The sequence below is a fragment of the Apteryx rowi genome, unplaced genomic scaffold (genome assembly GCF_003343035.1).
Source record: "Apteryx rowi isolate R43461 unplaced genomic scaffold, aptRow1 scaffold_200, whole genome shotgun sequence".
Lineage (NCBI taxonomy): Eukaryota > Metazoa > Chordata > Aves > Apterygiformes > Apterygidae > Apteryx > Apteryx rowi.
In genome coordinates, this window is record NW_020448309.1 from 331,681 (window position 1) to 348,126 (window position 16,446).

Here is a 16,446-nt window from a genome sequence, read left to right on the forward strand (position 1 = left end):
GGGCAGGAATATCCCTGAGGGAGCAGGAACCTCTCTTTGGGGAGCAGGAGCATCCCTGGGTGGCAGGAACATCCGTGGGGGGGACAGGAATGTCCTGGGGGGAGGGGCAAGAGCCTCCCTTGGGGGGCAGGAGCTTCCCTGGGGGTAGGAACATCTCTGAGGGAGCAGGAACCTCTCTTTGGGGAGCAGGAGCCTCCCTTGGGGGGCAGGAATGTCCCTGGGGGGTAGGCACGTCCCTGGGGGGGGGGGTCAGGAACCTCCCTGCGAGCAAGATCCCTCCTGGGGGTCAGGAACCTCTCTTGTGGGGCAAGGACCTCCCTTGGGAGCAGGATCCCCAACCAGGGGCCTCAGCCAGCCTTATAGGGAGGGAGGCTGGAGCAGCCCTGGGCTGTGGGGTGCTGTCCCCATGCGGGCAGCCGAGCTGCGGCTGCTCCTTCCCCCCCGGCAGCCCCCCAGCCCCCCACTGCACCGTAGGTGGCCCTGCAGCATGGGGAGCGGGGACGGGGCCGAGCCCTCGCGTCCCGCCACATCCCCATCCGTGCCACGGCTCCAAGCCACCTGTCCTGATTTTGGCGTCGCAGGATGCAGGAGGCCAAACCGGTTGCCCTTGGCTCCTGCCACTGCTGCTGCACTTCCCGTTGCCCAGCCATCGGCATCCCCTTGGGGCATCCCTTGCGCGGACCATCGTGGAGAAGCCCTGCTCGGAGACGAAGCGAAGGATGAACGGGATCAGCAGCACAGCGGGGAAGGAGCACCAGTTCCTTCGTCACACCAGGTTTTATCAGGGCCGCCAAGCTTATCCCTCATTATTTTTGCTGGAAGGCTTCATGGAGGTCTCGGAAGATAAATGCCATCAGTGCCGCCAACCTGCTGGAGGAGTGAGCGTGCTGAATCCTAACGCTGGCCTCACTCAGAAACAACTGCCTGCTTCRCGTTGCTCACATTGCGGCTCTTGTGCCTTGCGGTTAAAATTCCATCTGTTTTCCGTGTGCCACAGTTTTCCCAGCCAATAAAACTTCTACTTTTCAACAATAATAACGTGATAGAGTTGTCAAATACCGATGATGATAGCGTAGTCCAAGGAAAACATTTTCGAGTAGCTAYGCAACGGGAGAGGTGGATAAAAACCATTAGCGTAAGGATCTGTATTAACTGCCATTCTACTTAATTCATATAGACTGTTTTAAAGATGGATTAAGAGAACCAGAAGTAGCTTTTTTGTTAAGGAATGACCTTTTCCGTCCAGGACAATGAAAATTATTCTCAATTGTCGGCTATTTTCTTTGCTGATAAAATACTCTTAACATATTTTAAGAAACGCGGAGAGAAAGAAATACGGTCAGAAGCATCAGTTATATAAGTGATTAGATCCCTGGTTTTCCCGGGAATGCATAAGAAATGTGAAAGTCCTCTGTGTCCTCAGCGCTATATCGCTCTGGGGAGGCTTGTAGCAGAAACAACATCCGTGAAAGCATCCTGGTGCAGCCCCAACCTTCCGATGGCCAAATTATCTCCAGTAGCTTTATAGCTAAAAAGAGCAGTCAGAAAATGCAGCGCTCTGGGGTTGGTCCAGCACCCGTCTGGGATGGTGCCTCCTGGCTGCTGCTCCCCTTTTCCCTTCACAGGTCACCTTCGAAYGACTCGTTCGCCAGGAGGTGGCATCACTTCTTCGACATGAATTAAATTCAGGCGTAAAATAAATAGTAAATACAGTTTACTAGCAGTGGCTACCGCTGGTTACCGTACCCAGCGCCGGGTGGCCTGGCACGAGGGTGCAGGCGTGGGAGCCGGGGGACGATGCTGCTGATTTTACCAAATGCCAGCCGTGCGCGGGGCAGGTGGCCGAGCTCCCTGGGACGGAGGGGGACAGCGGGGACGCAGCTGGGGGCTGGCACAGGCGCGGGCACTGGGGCACCGCTGCGGCGCTCGGGGGGCTGTGGGTGCAGGGGTCCTCGATACTGGGAGGACTGGGGGGTTGTCATCCCGAGGCCTCATTACTGAGTGGACTGGGGGGCCGTTATCCCGCAGGCCCTGGTTACTGGGTGGACTGGGGGGCCGTTACCCCGCGGTCTCGTTACTGGGGGGCACTGGCGCAAGGCCCCTTGCCAGGGGGAGGACGGGCGACCCAAGAGGCGGGCAGCGACACCCCTCCCCCCACCGCTGCCCCCGTGACGTCAGAGCGCCGCGCCGCGCCGCCCGGGGCGCGCTGGCGGATGACGTCAGGGTCTCGCGAGGCGTGGCGGGCGGCGGGGCCGGCGGGGGGGGCGGCGCTGTCCCCGGGCCGGGCCGGGCCGCTGCGCTCCGCTGCGCTCCGCTGCGGCCCGGGACATGGCCCCGCGCGGCCGCCCCGTAGCCGCCGCCATGCCCAAGCGGGGCGCCCGCAAGCGCCTCAAGTTCCGCGCCGACGACGTCTGCTCCGAGCGCGGTGAGGCCTGCGCCGCTCCTCGGGGGTGGGGCCGGGCCGGGCCGCGGCCTGCGGGAAGGCGCCGGGCCTCGGTCTAGGCCTGGTCTGGGGCCTGGGGACGAACCGCCCTCGCCTGGGGAGTTAGGGGCCCGGGCCCGTCCGCGGAGAAGGGCCTGGGCCCCGGCCCGGCCGAGGAAGAAGGGGTCGGGCCGGGGCCCAGGCCTGATCTGGAGGCTGGGGGCGAAACGGCCTCCCCTGGGGAGCTGGGACACCTGGGCCTGGCCGGGGGGAGAGGAACGGCCCCATCTTGGCTGGGAGGTGGCCTGGGCCTGGCTGGGCTCTGGTAGGGGAGGGAAGTGAGTTGTCTTGAGCTGGAGATGGGGGCACCTGGCTTGATGTGAGGCGAGTGAGCCAGCTTGGTCTGCAAAGGAGGAGGCCAAGGCCTAAAGGAGGAGGTTAGCGCCTAAAGGGTGAGCGAGGCTTGACTGTGTGTGAACGGGAGCGTGGGCTTTGGCTCTGGTTGAGGGCGAGGGGAAGCTGGTCGCTTATGGGGGAGTGGACCCCTGGTCTCAGTAGCATGATGAGTTGAGGTAGAGGCCTGCTGGTGGCAACTGGTCTGTGTGCCTCTGCTGGGGCACCCTTTCTTGTAATTGCTTATGTGCATCTCCTGCTCAAGTCTCTGTTCCCATGGAGTGAGTCCCCTTGGGAGATCATGGCTCTTACGCCTTCCAGCCTCTCCCCTATGATCCCAAATCCCTTGACAGCCTGTCTCCCATCTCTCTGGCAGTGACAGTGGCAGATTATGCCAACTCAGACCCAGCCGTCGTGAAATCGGGACGTGTGAAAAAAGCCGTGGCCAATGCAGTTCAGCAGGAAGGTGAGTCTGCATCGGAGATCCTTTATGGCACCTGGGTGGGGGCTGCCTCCCCACTCACTGGACTCCCAGCGCTGGCTGGGAGATACGTGGAAACTCCCCCTCTGTGGCCTGGGAAAATCTGGCTGCTTAGTTTGGTACCTGAAAATGTGTCTGTGTTCCTTTGCAAAATCAGATGCTTAGGATCTTAGACAGGAGGTTTTGTAGAAAGCTGCTGGAAGTCCAGCTAAGAGCTACCGAATCTTTGTTAGTGTCTTAAATGGAAGGCCTATTTCCATTTAGTATTGTGTGTTATCTCCTACCTGAAGAAGAAAACAACATGATAGAAGTTTTTATTACTTTACCACCTCATATGAAATTGTGTACGGCTTTATTACTGAAGAAACCGTTTTACAATGGGAACATGGTTATGGTAGTTCTGCCACAAGTTTGTTTTTTTTTTTCTTTCCCCCCTGTGCTGCAAACTGCAGTGAGGTCTTCTGAGGGTGCTGCTGTTGTTTCTGTGCAAACTGTATAAACAAGCAGTTTCCTGAAAGGTCGTTGCAATATTTTGTTATCTACTTCCTCCTCGATTTTTAGCTGCTGAGGATAATAGGAACATTCTGAACTAGCACACCCTGTTTGCTTGAGAACAGTTAATGTTTAGAACTTGGTTCTTAACTGGTCGCACATATAGAATGGAGCGGAGGTGAATTTTGTTACACAAACAGTGAATACTGAGCTCTTTTTAAATGAGAGAAGTCTCATGATATTGCTGTAATCTTACATATTCCAAGAAAAGGTGCTCGTTGTGCAAGTGCCTGTATGGGGGAACTGTATGGGTAGTGATGCTGGTGAATATTTTTTTCAGCCACTATTTCTCATGCTTTTCAGATCAGGGCACCTCCCTCTTGCTGCTTGCTTTATAACAGGCTGGAGAAGAATTCCCAATTCTTCTCCTGTTCACTGTTATGTATTTTCTGTTTTGCCTCAAAGTGCTGCACTTCAGCCTCATATGTAGCAAACCATATTGTCTTTTCCTTCTGCACCTGCCCCTGAATCCTTGCACCCAGCAACATCTGCCCTGTTTGGCTTAACCCCTTACCTAAAATCCTTCGCCCCCTTTCTAGCTCAGCTCTGTGCTGTCTAGGGGGTGACTCCCTGTCACAGGCAGTTCCCTGCCTGCCCCTTCTCAGGTCTTTACAGTGCAGAGGCACCAGGGCTTTCCCCTCATTATGCAGAGATCCTCAGAAACTCTCCTCCCCAGCCCTAGGGATGTCCTACAGCCTTGTCTGGTGCAGTCATGACTCATGGTGCAGCTCGCCGCTGCACAGGGACGCCAGAGGGAGCGGGGAGGAGACTCTGCCCAGTGGGCTGGCCCAGAGAGCTTTAGGCTTTGGCCTCGCTCACCTGCTGTCCCCCTTGGCTCCAAGTTGACATCGCTCTGTGTGTGACTGCCAGGAAGTAGAGAGTTTCACGGGGGAGCAAAGGCCAGGTGGAATTTTCCTGAGCTTTTCCCCACCCCATCCGAACCCCTCAGCAAGGGTCATTACTGCTGTGAGATAAGGAGCGAGTGCCTCTTTGGCAAGATAGTAATGCAGTGCGAATCTGGTGTATGAATGGGTGTTGTACTGTCAACTCAGAAGTTGTTCTTTTCTTTACAGGATGTGACAGTTTCTTTTTCTAGGCCCCTGTCAGAGTCTCTGGCTGTTGCGTTTCCTTGCAGAATGTCATCCTCTTGCTTGGCTATGTTTGATGTCATAACTTCCTGTAATTTATGTTGCCATCTGCTTGACTTTGGCTATAAAAGGTCACATGGAGAGGGCAGTACTGTTTGAACRTTTGAGGGAAACTACTGTCCTGACTGCATGCAGTTTACAAAGTATACTGTGCAAAGAAAGGAAGAATTGGTTTAGGAAAGGATTGAAAGTGTCTCCTAGTTGCTAGGTCTAGTCCTCTGCTGTGACTGAAAACCAGGTCACACAGTCCCTCTTCCTAAACTGGTCAAGCTCTATCTTTAGACTCTCTCCTTCTGCCCTGTTACTGTTTTGGAACCTTGTTTTTCTGTGGTCAGAAGTGACAATATCTCTAGACTAAGTTTATTTATGGTCAGTTCATTTTGTTTTTCCTGCCACTCCCATCCTTTTAAGTCAAATAGCTCTTCTTCCTTTCTGGTGGGTCTGATGACTGTAACTGCTGTGTATAAAAGTTTCCCTGGCCTTAAGTTTGCTAGGTTAGAAAAACTCAAACAGTGAAAGTCTGCTGTGGTGTTGTCAGCTGCCTCTGGATAGAAGGCCTTTTCTTCATGCAAGCACATTAGGTTGAAATTCAACTTTCTCAAATTTGTGTGACCCTGAGTTGTACAGAGAACTGACAAAGTGTTTTTGCAAAGACTAATAATGCTGCTGTATTGTAAGACTGCACCTTTCTTTTTCAAGACTGTGAGATTACTGGCTCACACTTGGATTTTTCTGACTAATGAGCCCTCAGTTAGTAGATTAAATTTCAGAAATAATGTTTCCTAACAGTATTGTGTCTAAACATCTCCCTAGGGACAGCAAAAAAAAATCCCGAATTCACTTGCTGTTTTCCTGATTAGTCCAGAGCCTTTTCCCTTCATTAAATTCTAGGATAAATTGGGCTCCTGTGCTTGGCGCTGGGTTATATGGCTGATTGCTTGTCTGTCTTCAGCCATGCAATCTCTTTCTCCCCCTGAGAAGGTAGTAGGATACCTTTGCTGTGTTCGTAGGACGGTTACAGAGTGGATGCAGGCTTCATACAGGAAGAGTGGCAGTGGTCATGCAAGGAAGCTCTGGTATGCTGGGAAACCAGTTGGCACTGTAGAAAGAGCTGTTGTTTCATTCAGAATTGTAAATAGCTTCAGCTAAACCAATAGGATCATCTGCCTAATGTGCTGGTAATCGTCCTCATTGTGCATTGTTTAAAGCGAGACAAAATAATTATGTTTTCAATTCACTGGCCCGTGCTAATCTTGCTCTGGCATGGTAATCCTCAGGCCCAGGATTTATTTGCTTGTGTCACTAAAGAGCTTTAATACGGTTAGTGTGTCATTTCTTAGCAGTGGCCCTGGCAGAGATCTGGCTGCGGTTGGACTGAAAGATCTCCTGAACTTGGACTGCCTCTTTCTCTCTTCTAGCGTATTCAGTGTGTGTCATTGTTTCTCATTCTAGTAAAATCCCTCTGTGGTTTGGAAGCTTCTTGTGTTCCTGCTGAGGAAGTTCTCTCCGTATCTGGAGAGTCTTGTGACAGCAGCGATGAAATGGATACAAAGGAAAGCATCAACGGGCGAACTACGTCTAGAAAAAAGAAGAGCAAAAGGCACAAAGGTATGGTCACTGTCTTCTCCTGGGACAGCTCTGCATGGGCTTCTTTGGGATGTTTTTCTGTATGTGTGATGTTAGGGGTTGCTATTTACAGACTAGTCTTGTGGCTTTTCATGGCATTCTGTGACTTGCGGGTGCACAAGGAAATGCCAAGGGTTAAAACACTGTTCCCAGTTCTACTGAGAAACCTGCTGTGACTCGRTCAAAGATGTTGACTTTTCACTTTGATTTCGTGCCCAAAGCTTTATCCAAGCCTAAGATCTTGTTGCTTTCATTGACTTGCTGTCAGCCTTGGAAAACTAATGCTGCTCTATTGAAAGAGTTATGAAACTTTGCTACATGTGATACTCTGTTCTTCACCGAAAACATTGGTGAGAGCAGGATTTGCTTTGAAGAACAAACATTTCTGTCTGCAATGCATTTGTGGGCAGAATCCAGGCTCTGTTTTTAGGTTATTTCCAAACCTGCAGTTTACTGCAAATGGATTTAGAGAGCAACTGAGTAAATTTAGCTCTAGTGACATCACAGAAAGTTAAGTCTAAGGATCTATATCCTTCAGTATTTATACTTTGTGCAAATCTATAGTATGCAATTTGCAACACAATCTAAGCAACAAATTGATTTGCTGTGTTGTGGAATCCTGCGACAGGTAGCCTTCAGGTTGACAGACTAAATTTAACTTTATCCTATACCTGAGGGGGAAAAAGGTTACCTTTGTTATCTTTTAAAGTTATTATGTAAAGATACTGATTTGTGTAACAAATCAACATCTACTAAGGATTGTAAATGCACAGCGCTCCTCTGGGATAGGACTTCCATGTCTATTTATTAAGACGTCCTTGGGAATTCTGGGAAAATAGGAACATCCCAGTAGCTAGTTATGGGTGTTAGGAGTCTGGAAAGACCGTTTCTACCACTTTGTTTTACTTTCAGCAAATTGTTTTATTTCTCAGTCATCCTTATTTTAAAACCCAGCAGTTGTAAAACTTACCCCCAAAGAGTTCAGCTGTCTGCTTAGATCAGTTGTGCAGTAGCAGAGAGCTGAGGAGTGCTTTAATCTAAATAGAACCTGAATTTGCTTTTTAATCCCTATTACTGAATATGAAGGAACAGACATGCAAAAGGCTGTCATCTCTTTTAATTATTTTTAATCAGTCTGGGTGACAGATCTGCAGATGATTTTCTGCATTCTAGTTTTAAATTTAATCAGTCCCTTCTTGAGAGCTAGACACAGACAAAGCTTGAAATCTTGATCTGTTCCATCTCTTGTCCGAAAGGGCGTCTGGTTTTTGTCCAAATCATAAGTCTCCCTTACATACACCAAACTTGAATGAGGTCCTTTAGCTTCTTTACTAATACTCAATCTAGTAACTTATTTCAACTACAGGTGCATGTTTAGGCAAGAATAAAATAAGGTAATAGGACAATGATAGGTCTAGCTGAACTCAGCAGTTCTGTAGTTTGAGGGCTTATTGCGTCAGAGCTGAAACAGTGATAAGGATGTTATGGCCTGTGGTGGGTGTGCCTGCCTGCCATAAACCTGGCTAATGGAAGCGATCCCATCCAAAACTTTCTATGGCAATGAATGTGACAATGATCCCATGAGGGCAAAGTATTGCCCTTTGTTCTAAACCCACTATCTGATGATTAGATTTGGCACCCTCAAGTTCTTAAGCTCTGAGAAATGGCAAGTAATTCACTGGTTTATAAACCTCTTGGGTGTTTGTTTTTTTTTTTTTCCATCCCTACTTTGTACAAGTTGTATGTTTTCTTTCTCTTTTCACCTCTTAATGTTCCCAATGCTCGATATTGTTCGTTATTCATGTTCCATTAAAATCTTATCTCCTATAGTTTGAGGAATGTCTGTGAAAAATGTGTTTTGTTAACTTAAAGGTACAGCTGAAATGAAATGAATTTGTGAAGCTTCAATTCTGGCTGCATAGTTTTTAATGCTTCTGAGAGGGAGAACAGGCCATTCTGTTCATTTATGAATTTCTTTAGCATTTGCCATCCTAGATGCTTTGACTAAAATGTGGACTTAAGAAAGCAGCTAATTAGCCATTAGGAGAGTTGCAAAAGAGAGAAGCGAGGGACAAGGAGGGAGACAACTTTGACCGCTGGACTTCAGTGAGGAATATTCTCCCCTGCTATACTGCGTATCTCCTGACCTCTGTGCTGTGTTGACTTGGTCTGTTCTAAAACACCTTCTTTTCAAGTCTGTTAATGCCATGAGAAACTGGTGTAACCGGATGTATGTACTGCCTAGCAGAGCTTCTACAAGAATCTTGTGACCATTCAACCTGTTTGGAGCTGGGGAGTTCTACTAGAGACCACCAGAGGTCCCTTTCCACCTGAACTGTTCTATGGGTCTGTCACTTTGCATACTTGTGCATCCAGCACAACAGCAAAAAAATGAGGGCACTTATTCCGCAAGGGGAGAATATAATGGTTGTATGGATGGACCTGTGCAGGCTAATGAAAACCAGTAGCAGTGACAATGAAGTTGTACTGACTTGGGCTTGTTTAGATGACTATGTGTACACACCTATGTATATATATACACATACACCCACACACAGAAACGCAAGTTACTCACCCTGTACTAGCAGTAGTAAAGCATATGCCTTCACGTCACGTCTAGGTGTGATTTGGTAAAGAGTTTTTTTTTATTCCACTAACATATGTTCACTGCATTTAGAAAACCCTGATGGTGACAGCGGAGAAGAATATCCCATAGATATCTGGCTGTTGCTGGCTTCCTACATTCGCCCTGAAGACATTGTCCGGTTTTCTCTGATTTGCAAGAAAGCCTGGACTGTTACTTGCACTGCCGCCTTTTGGACCAGGCTCTACAGAAGGTGAGACTCTAAAGAACGTTTTAACTATTTGTAGGATGCTTCAATGGCGACCAGTTGTCTGCAGAGCTGCAAATAAGGGAATATTTCCTTATAGGCTGCGGACCATAATGTTTGCATACCGAAATGGTGGTGTGTGCCTCGTTTGGCAAGGGGGTTGCAGTATACTACATCTGCTTTGGGATCTGGAAATGGATCTGTCTGTGGCAGCATATTCCCATATGCTCCATACAAGATCTCAGTCTAGTATGCTTTTCTGCTTGCCAGAGCCTACACACTTCTGTTCATAACCACGTGCTCTGTGTGTTAAGTATGCAAAAAGTGCTTACAGTAAGGCCAGGCCATTGCCTGCCTTTAAAAAAGTAAGCATCACTGATAGAAAACTTGCCCTGCCTGAAGCTTTGATTGTGGTCACCTTCCTGAATTTAGGAAAGCATGAGGGAAACTAAGGGTACCACCAAGCATTTAGGAGGAGTCTCCGTGGTGGAAATGGGCTATAATAAAGTAAGGAAGAGAAGAAAAGCAAAGAAGTGGTCAGAATATGAAACAAATCCTTCTGTCCTCATGCATGCCACTGGCACTTTCCTTCAGGAGGGAGAATTTTATTTCCGTTTTATGGATCTGTTGCCCAGGAGGCACGATCAGCAAGAGTACAAAGCAGTTGGCAGCTATGGTCATCCTTGCCCCCATTCTTTAGTGTGAAGTTTTCTAGCAAAGGCTCCTTGTACATGTTTTCTCCGATCAAACAGTGCCTCAAGCCCAGGCATTCAACCTGCTTAGGTAGTTGTCTATGCAGTCAGGCACAGCTAAAGTGAGTCCTTGGGAACTTGCAAGAGCATCTGCAGGCCTTTGCACATCCTAAAGCTAAAGCATCCTAAAGACGGACATCTGGTCCGTCTTGGACAAACTGTCTGCAAGGGAATTGTTTGTGAGTGGGGAAATTGTAGCATGATCTGCTTATGATTACACTAGTGACTGCTTTTTGCCTGACACAGGTAAAGTCTTTGCGACTGCCATATGATTTCATGTAGAGCAATACAAAGCCCTTGCAGCATTCAGAGTTGATCACGGGTCCCCTGATGTTCATTCAAATGTTCAGTTGTCTCTCAACATTGATTTTCATAGCTCTCTTCTACACATCTCTGTGGCTTTCTGACCCTTCAAAGCATGCTGGGTTTGTCCTTTGCTTTTCAGGCACTACAGTCTGGATGCGTACCTGCCTCTCCGCTTACGACCAGAATCCATGGAGAAGCTGCACTGTCTCCGTGCGTGTGTCATCCGGTCACTATACCATATGTATGAACCTTTTGCATCTCGAGTCTCCAGGAATCCAGCTATTCCAGACAGTACTCCTAGCACTTTAAAAAATTCCAGAGTAAGTGCTAGTGCTAAGGAAGTGGGATATGTCTGAGATGTTGCTTTTTCTGTATTTTTAATCTCTTTCTAGGAAAAAAAATAATGTTTAGATGATCCCCAGTGAAACTTGGGTTTAAGATGATTCTCAACTTAGAATAGTGACTTTTAAAAGGTTCCTGGTTACTTGTATCTGTACAGTTGCTACTATAATGGATCTTTCTTACTCTTCTGGGTGCCTAAGTCCTACCACAATAGCTTTGTAATCAGCAAAAACACTTGCTTCATTGAAAATCAGAACTGCTGGTGATATAATTTGCAGTTTTCCCCTCCTCTGTTGCARATTTGTTGCTGAAAGGAGGTTGAGGTAGGGCCAACATTTGTATCTTCTGCTTTATTCTGACACTGTCTGCCAGAATACATCTTTTCTCCATAGCAGCCATCTGGAGAGCACCAGAAGCGACATTGATAGCCTCAGAAAGGGACTCATTTCATACTACGTCTCCTGTAGGTCATCCATCGTCTTTGGTTTCTGCAAGAGGGAGGGTAGTGAGGTTGTGAGCATGGCAAATGTGCAGAGCAAGTGTCTGCTTTGGTACTGGGGCTGCAGTTGTGTTGGCCTGAGAAGGATTTGTCACTGGTGTGGGCAGGCAATTCCCTTTGCTATCCAAGCTTGGAGCACTTGCATATCCATTCCTCTTTAATTGCTGTTATCATTAACTCTGAATTGCCTCTGTGTTTCTTGTCTGGTTTTAACTTACAACTGGCTGATACTCAGTGAACAGCTTAAGCAACAATGTGAATTCCCCACACTCCAAATCCAAAAACTTGCTGAATGAGCTTTTTGCAGTCAAACCGAAGGGATTTTGATTCAACAGTTGTACTTTCCTTTCCACGCAAAATACAGCAACCCTGTCTATCTGTGTAACATCCCTCCTTCCTTACCTCCTTTCTTCCTTCCTCTCTCTGTGAGGATACTGGAAAAAAATGTCACAATGCTTAGGGAGCATCCAGCAGTAACACAAGCAGGTGGTGCTGCAGAGCAGGAGAGAAGCACACATTTCTGTGTGCAAGTCTTTTATCTCTGCACCCAGAGCTTTTTCATTCTCTTTCTGAATCCCCAGTTTGGATGTTGTCTGTCTTAAAGAATTAAAGGCCAAAGCACTTCTAGGAAATTCCAACTTAACCTTAATCCTTCTGAGTCTAACTTCCTACTAGGGCATGCCCACGGCTCTGACCTGATAGCGTGGCTATACGAGCTAGAAACCCATGAGATAATACCGACAGGGTTGGCAACTTAGAAGCATTCACGTTGACATCATAACGGCTTTGGTGCCCACTGCTAGCGCTTCTACTGTACTAACAGTTTTAGAAAGATTCTTGAAGTGCAATCTTTTATTATTCAGCTTTTTAAAAAAAGGAAATTAAACGGTGATGAGGCTTTGTTAGAACGGTAGAGGTCTGACCTAACCCCTTGGAGCATAGAAGAGCTATCATGAGTGTGGTCTTGCTCTACTACTGCGTTGCAAGACTGTGAGCTCCACCTGTATTACTGTGCGTTGAAATGTCTAGGCACAGTGGGTACGGAGGAGGTTCTGTCATTGCCTCCCCACGTTCTTGCTTTCATGGGTTTTGGTTATACCTTTACGGGTCATTGAAACTAATGACAGATGCCTACATAAATTGCATGTGGCAAGAGGAGACTCTAGTCCCCGATGTTACCAGATCTAGCTTTTCCTCTTTAATTTCCTTTTTTCTTTCCCTAGCCTAGCTTGTGTGGGACACTGGAGCCGTTATGGTGTCAGCAGAAGTATTTGCCCTTTAAAGACACCCCCATTATTTTTGGTGGAGCAGCAGGCCATACGGCGCGTCTGAAGGGCAGGACGGCTGACCCGTGGATGACATCCTCTGCCCCTTAGGAGGTACTGACCGTTTTGTGCTTCACTACTTGCCATGACCAAACAAGCTGTTAGACCAGGTTGTTTCTGCAGGTGAACTACAAATGCCACTAACTGTGGAGTTAAACTTGGCAGCATCTGCTGCGCACCCAAATTAATAAAGATCTGGAGAATGTTGTTATCAGTGAAAACTGAGGGCCACCTCCTCCCAGGTGGAGGCCTCTTGACACATGTTTCTGAGCTTGACTCCGCATAGCTTTGTCGTTCACCTCATCAAGATTTGTCAATATAGAGATCCTTCAAGGACTCTTAATTATGGACATGACTCAGACTTTGAGTAAAGGGTCTTGTATCTCCTGTAGTTGCTAATTATGGAGCCCCCATGGTGGAGGCTGGTCTGGCTTTCTTTTATGTGGGGTCACTCTAACTGGAATTAAATTATATGTGTACTTCCCCCAGCGATCCAGCTAGGCCATCTTTTGGAGTGGGAGAGACTGTGTATGGGTGATGGGGAGTTATCTTCTTTACCCGTGTTATTCTTCCTCTTCCTGCTGACACTGTTAATAGGACCAGATAAGACCAGCTGTGGTGGGCTGGCATCTGTGGTGTGGAAACACATTCAGTGATGGTCAGGCTGACTTGCCAGATTCTCTCCTTGGCTGTTGAAGGATAGTAGCTTCCACTCACTCAGGTCAATCAAACTGTGCTAACCTGGCACTGTTTTTATACTCCAAAATATGACAGTCAGTGCCCAGTGGTGTCAGGACCTTCTTTTTTCTCTGAAGTGGCTTAGGAACTTTTGTATCTGTCACCTCAAGGGTCATACCTCTGTCTTGGCATTTCTCTCTGGATTCGTTGCTTCTTGACCCATTTTCTGTTTTCAGATGTTCTTTGCTTTAGTCTTTTTTGGAGTCCAGTTTAATGGGACTTCTTGGTGTGGGTGTGGGGCATGGAGGAACAGATGAATCTGTTTTACTCATCTTTCCCTTATGGAAGGGACAAGTGGTGCAAAGGGATTTTTGTTTAGCAGACTAGCAGCTACTTGTTGTGCCATTCCGTTGCATGATGAGTTGACCAACTTCAAACTGGGAGATGGAAAATGTTGGGTGTGTTCTTTGAATATGATTAATCTGAATAAATGGCTTCTAACTGCTCCTCTGTAATGTGTTTGTAATTGGAAGTCTTTACGCCCTGCTAAAACTTATTTAAAAGTGTTGCCTCTGAGGGTTTCATAACTTTGTGTTTCTTTTTTCCACCTCAGTGCCTGCTTTTCTGGTGCAAAAAGATTGAAGGGAACAGACAAGAATCAATGTGGGAATTCAACTTCAAGTTCAAAAAGCAGGTATGAAAGCTGAACTCTGTCATGAATGAAGAGCCAGAACAGCTATGACTTTTTTTTTTTTAAGCAGTAATGATTTTTCTGGGTGGTAGAAAGGACAAGTGTGAGTTCAAACAATAAATGGAAACTCTTAATCCCGTGATAAAGCACACTGTGAAACTACACTCAATTTTCAGTCTATATTACCAACATGTTCAGATTCCTACATTTTTATTTCCTCATTTGATATCCTTTCTCCACTTTAAGACATGGATCATTTGTCACCCCAAATAAGCTAATCCTTAGGTTATCGCTACTCGTTACCACCAAAAACCAGACTTGTTGAGTTTCGTGGTCAAAATGTAGGCCTAAATCTGAAACTTCTTGCCTGAACTTCAGAAGGATTCCCCTTAGAAGTGAAGAAAGCCAACATGTGCTAATGAAAACCACCAGTAATGGCTCTCATGGTAAGCATGCTGTATAAGGCAGCCTTGAGAGTCTGGCAGCTCTCCTCTCCAAAGAAATGGTCCTGCAAATTCGCATTCCTGAGCGATGGCTTTTCATTGTTAATATCATAGTTTGCAGAAATGTGTGGGACTTCAGTGAGAACCTGCTAGTCAGCGCCAGGGAGAAGCAGCCAAATTCATCATAGGTTCCTACTTAGCTAAATAAATTTCTATCTTTCTTTTAAGTCTCCTAGATTAAAGAGCAACTGTTGCAAAGGTCTTCAGCCACCCATTCAATACGAGGAAGTCCATACAAACCCTGATCAGGATTGCTGTCTACTGCAGATCACCACCTTTAACTTTATATTTGTGCCAATAGTTATGGGTATGACGTTTACCTTGGTAAGTGTTTGGAAAAACTAGTAGGCAAACTTTGCGCTTACAGTTTCTAATAGGAGGCGAAGAGGAGACCTCTGGTCCCTATGGTTTTATGTAAATCACGCTGTTGCATCAACAAACTAGTTGTGGGCATCTCCAAGTTAATTCTCAGAGGCATTGCTGAGGATTTCCTCAGTTTAGTTCTGCAGATCCATCAACTTTTTCCTATTTGATGTAAGCAAATATCAATGATGTAGAGAATTTGCAAAAAGCTGAGGTTTTGCTATGGCTGGGAGTGGTTATCCATGCTCCAGCAGGGAACAGTGTTGCAGTGTTTTTGTGGTCCCAGTTTGATGATGGTACCTCATTGCTGGGAGAAACAGCAGCTTTTGAACCAACTTCCACAAATTCAGTGGGAGTGGCAGCTCCCCAAAGTTGCTCCAGAAAGAAGTATTGTGTCAGACAGTAGCAGACCAGGTGTGCTCACAGCAAGAGCAGCAGTAAAACATGGGGCAGCATGTGTGGCTGTACTTGTAAGTCAGGGTTTAAAATGCGGCCTGTGCCCAAGAAGGGTTTGGTCTGGCCTCCCTTAGTGTGGAGCAATGACTTCCAAAGTTCTCTGACAACCTCTTGCTTCCAAGATCACTTCTGCATTGTTTTTCAGGGTTGTCAGCCCAAGAGAACTGGTTTGGATCCAGTGCTGTGGAGTTGGAGCTTAGCTCTGTCAGCACCTGAAATACTCTAGATGCATATAACTTTGAGTTCTTAACAGATCACTTTTAGATTAGTTGATTATTCATTGTGCAGTAGATTATTCTTCCATTTGTTTGTTGCTTTGATTTTTTCCAAAATGATGTTTTCTCCTTTGAGGTGAATAAAATCAGCAAGTGTATCTAAATCTTTTTTGTGTATGTGGAAAAACTTACCTGAAGGAAGTTATCAGTTCTGTATTTTAAATGTTGACTTAACCAAAAAGAAGTAATTTTGATATCCAGTGTCAGTGATCAGAATCTATAATCACAGTATCTGGAAACAACTGGATGTTTCTAGAAAATATATCTCCTACAGCACATCCTTGTCTTTTTTTCCTTGCAGTTCACCATCAATGTGAGTACAGACATGAGGCATCATCGTGTGCGCCTGGTGTTCCAGGATGCTCCTGTTCGCAATGGCAAGAAACCCCGCCTTGACCAAGGGGTGCAGGTTGTGTTGGACCCTGTGCATAGTGTGCGGCTCCTGGATTGGTGGCACCCACAGTACCCCTTTTCTCCAAAAGCTTAGTGCTCTCCTGAGTCTGCAGCAGCCGGCAGGTGACTGAATCTGGCAGGCTGAAGAGAATTTCTAGGAACCAGGAAATCCTATTTTTATTTCTTAAATAAATTCTGCAGTCTCCTTGCAAGTGGTTGAAGCTACTGAGCTAGTCTGTATGTATATAACTTCTGGTCAATGATGGGCAGAGCTGAGTGTAAAGCGGAAAAAATTTGTAAACACACTTTTATGTAAAATTCACGTTTTATGATTTGAAAGGAGCTCCCTGGAACTGTTCATTTAAAATCCTTTTGGTGCTAATGAAAGTGGTCCTGTTTTCTGTTGTGCA

The 16,446-nt window shown here is 46.7% G+C and overlaps 1 protein-coding gene across 2 annotated transcripts; it reads left to right on the forward strand.

The window, feature by feature from the left end:
* The first annotated feature begins 2,276 nt into the window (after positions 1 to 2,276).
* On the forward strand, positions 2,277 to 16,423 carry TMEM183A (transmembrane protein 183A). Of its 2 annotated transcripts, none has more exons than XM_026063748.1 (8): positions 2,277 to 2,425; positions 3,192 to 3,281; positions 6,449 to 6,604; positions 9,300 to 9,459; positions 10,651 to 10,831; positions 13,969 to 14,049; positions 14,718 to 14,873; positions 15,945 to 16,423. In XM_026063748.1, exons 1-8 carry the CDS (start codon positions 2,329 to 2,331, stop codon positions 16,128 to 16,130), a joined length of 1,107 nt encoding a protein of 368 aa, XP_025919533.1. In that variant the 5' UTR covers positions 2,277 to 2,328; the 3' UTR covers positions 16,131 to 16,423. The 2 variants fall into 2 exon arrangements, with proteins under 2 accessions (XP_025919533.1, XP_025919534.1); XM_026063749.1 differs by lacking the exon at positions 2,277 to 2,425 and adding an exon at positions 2,646 to 2,874.
* Positions 16,424 to 16,446: the final 23 nt, after the last annotated feature.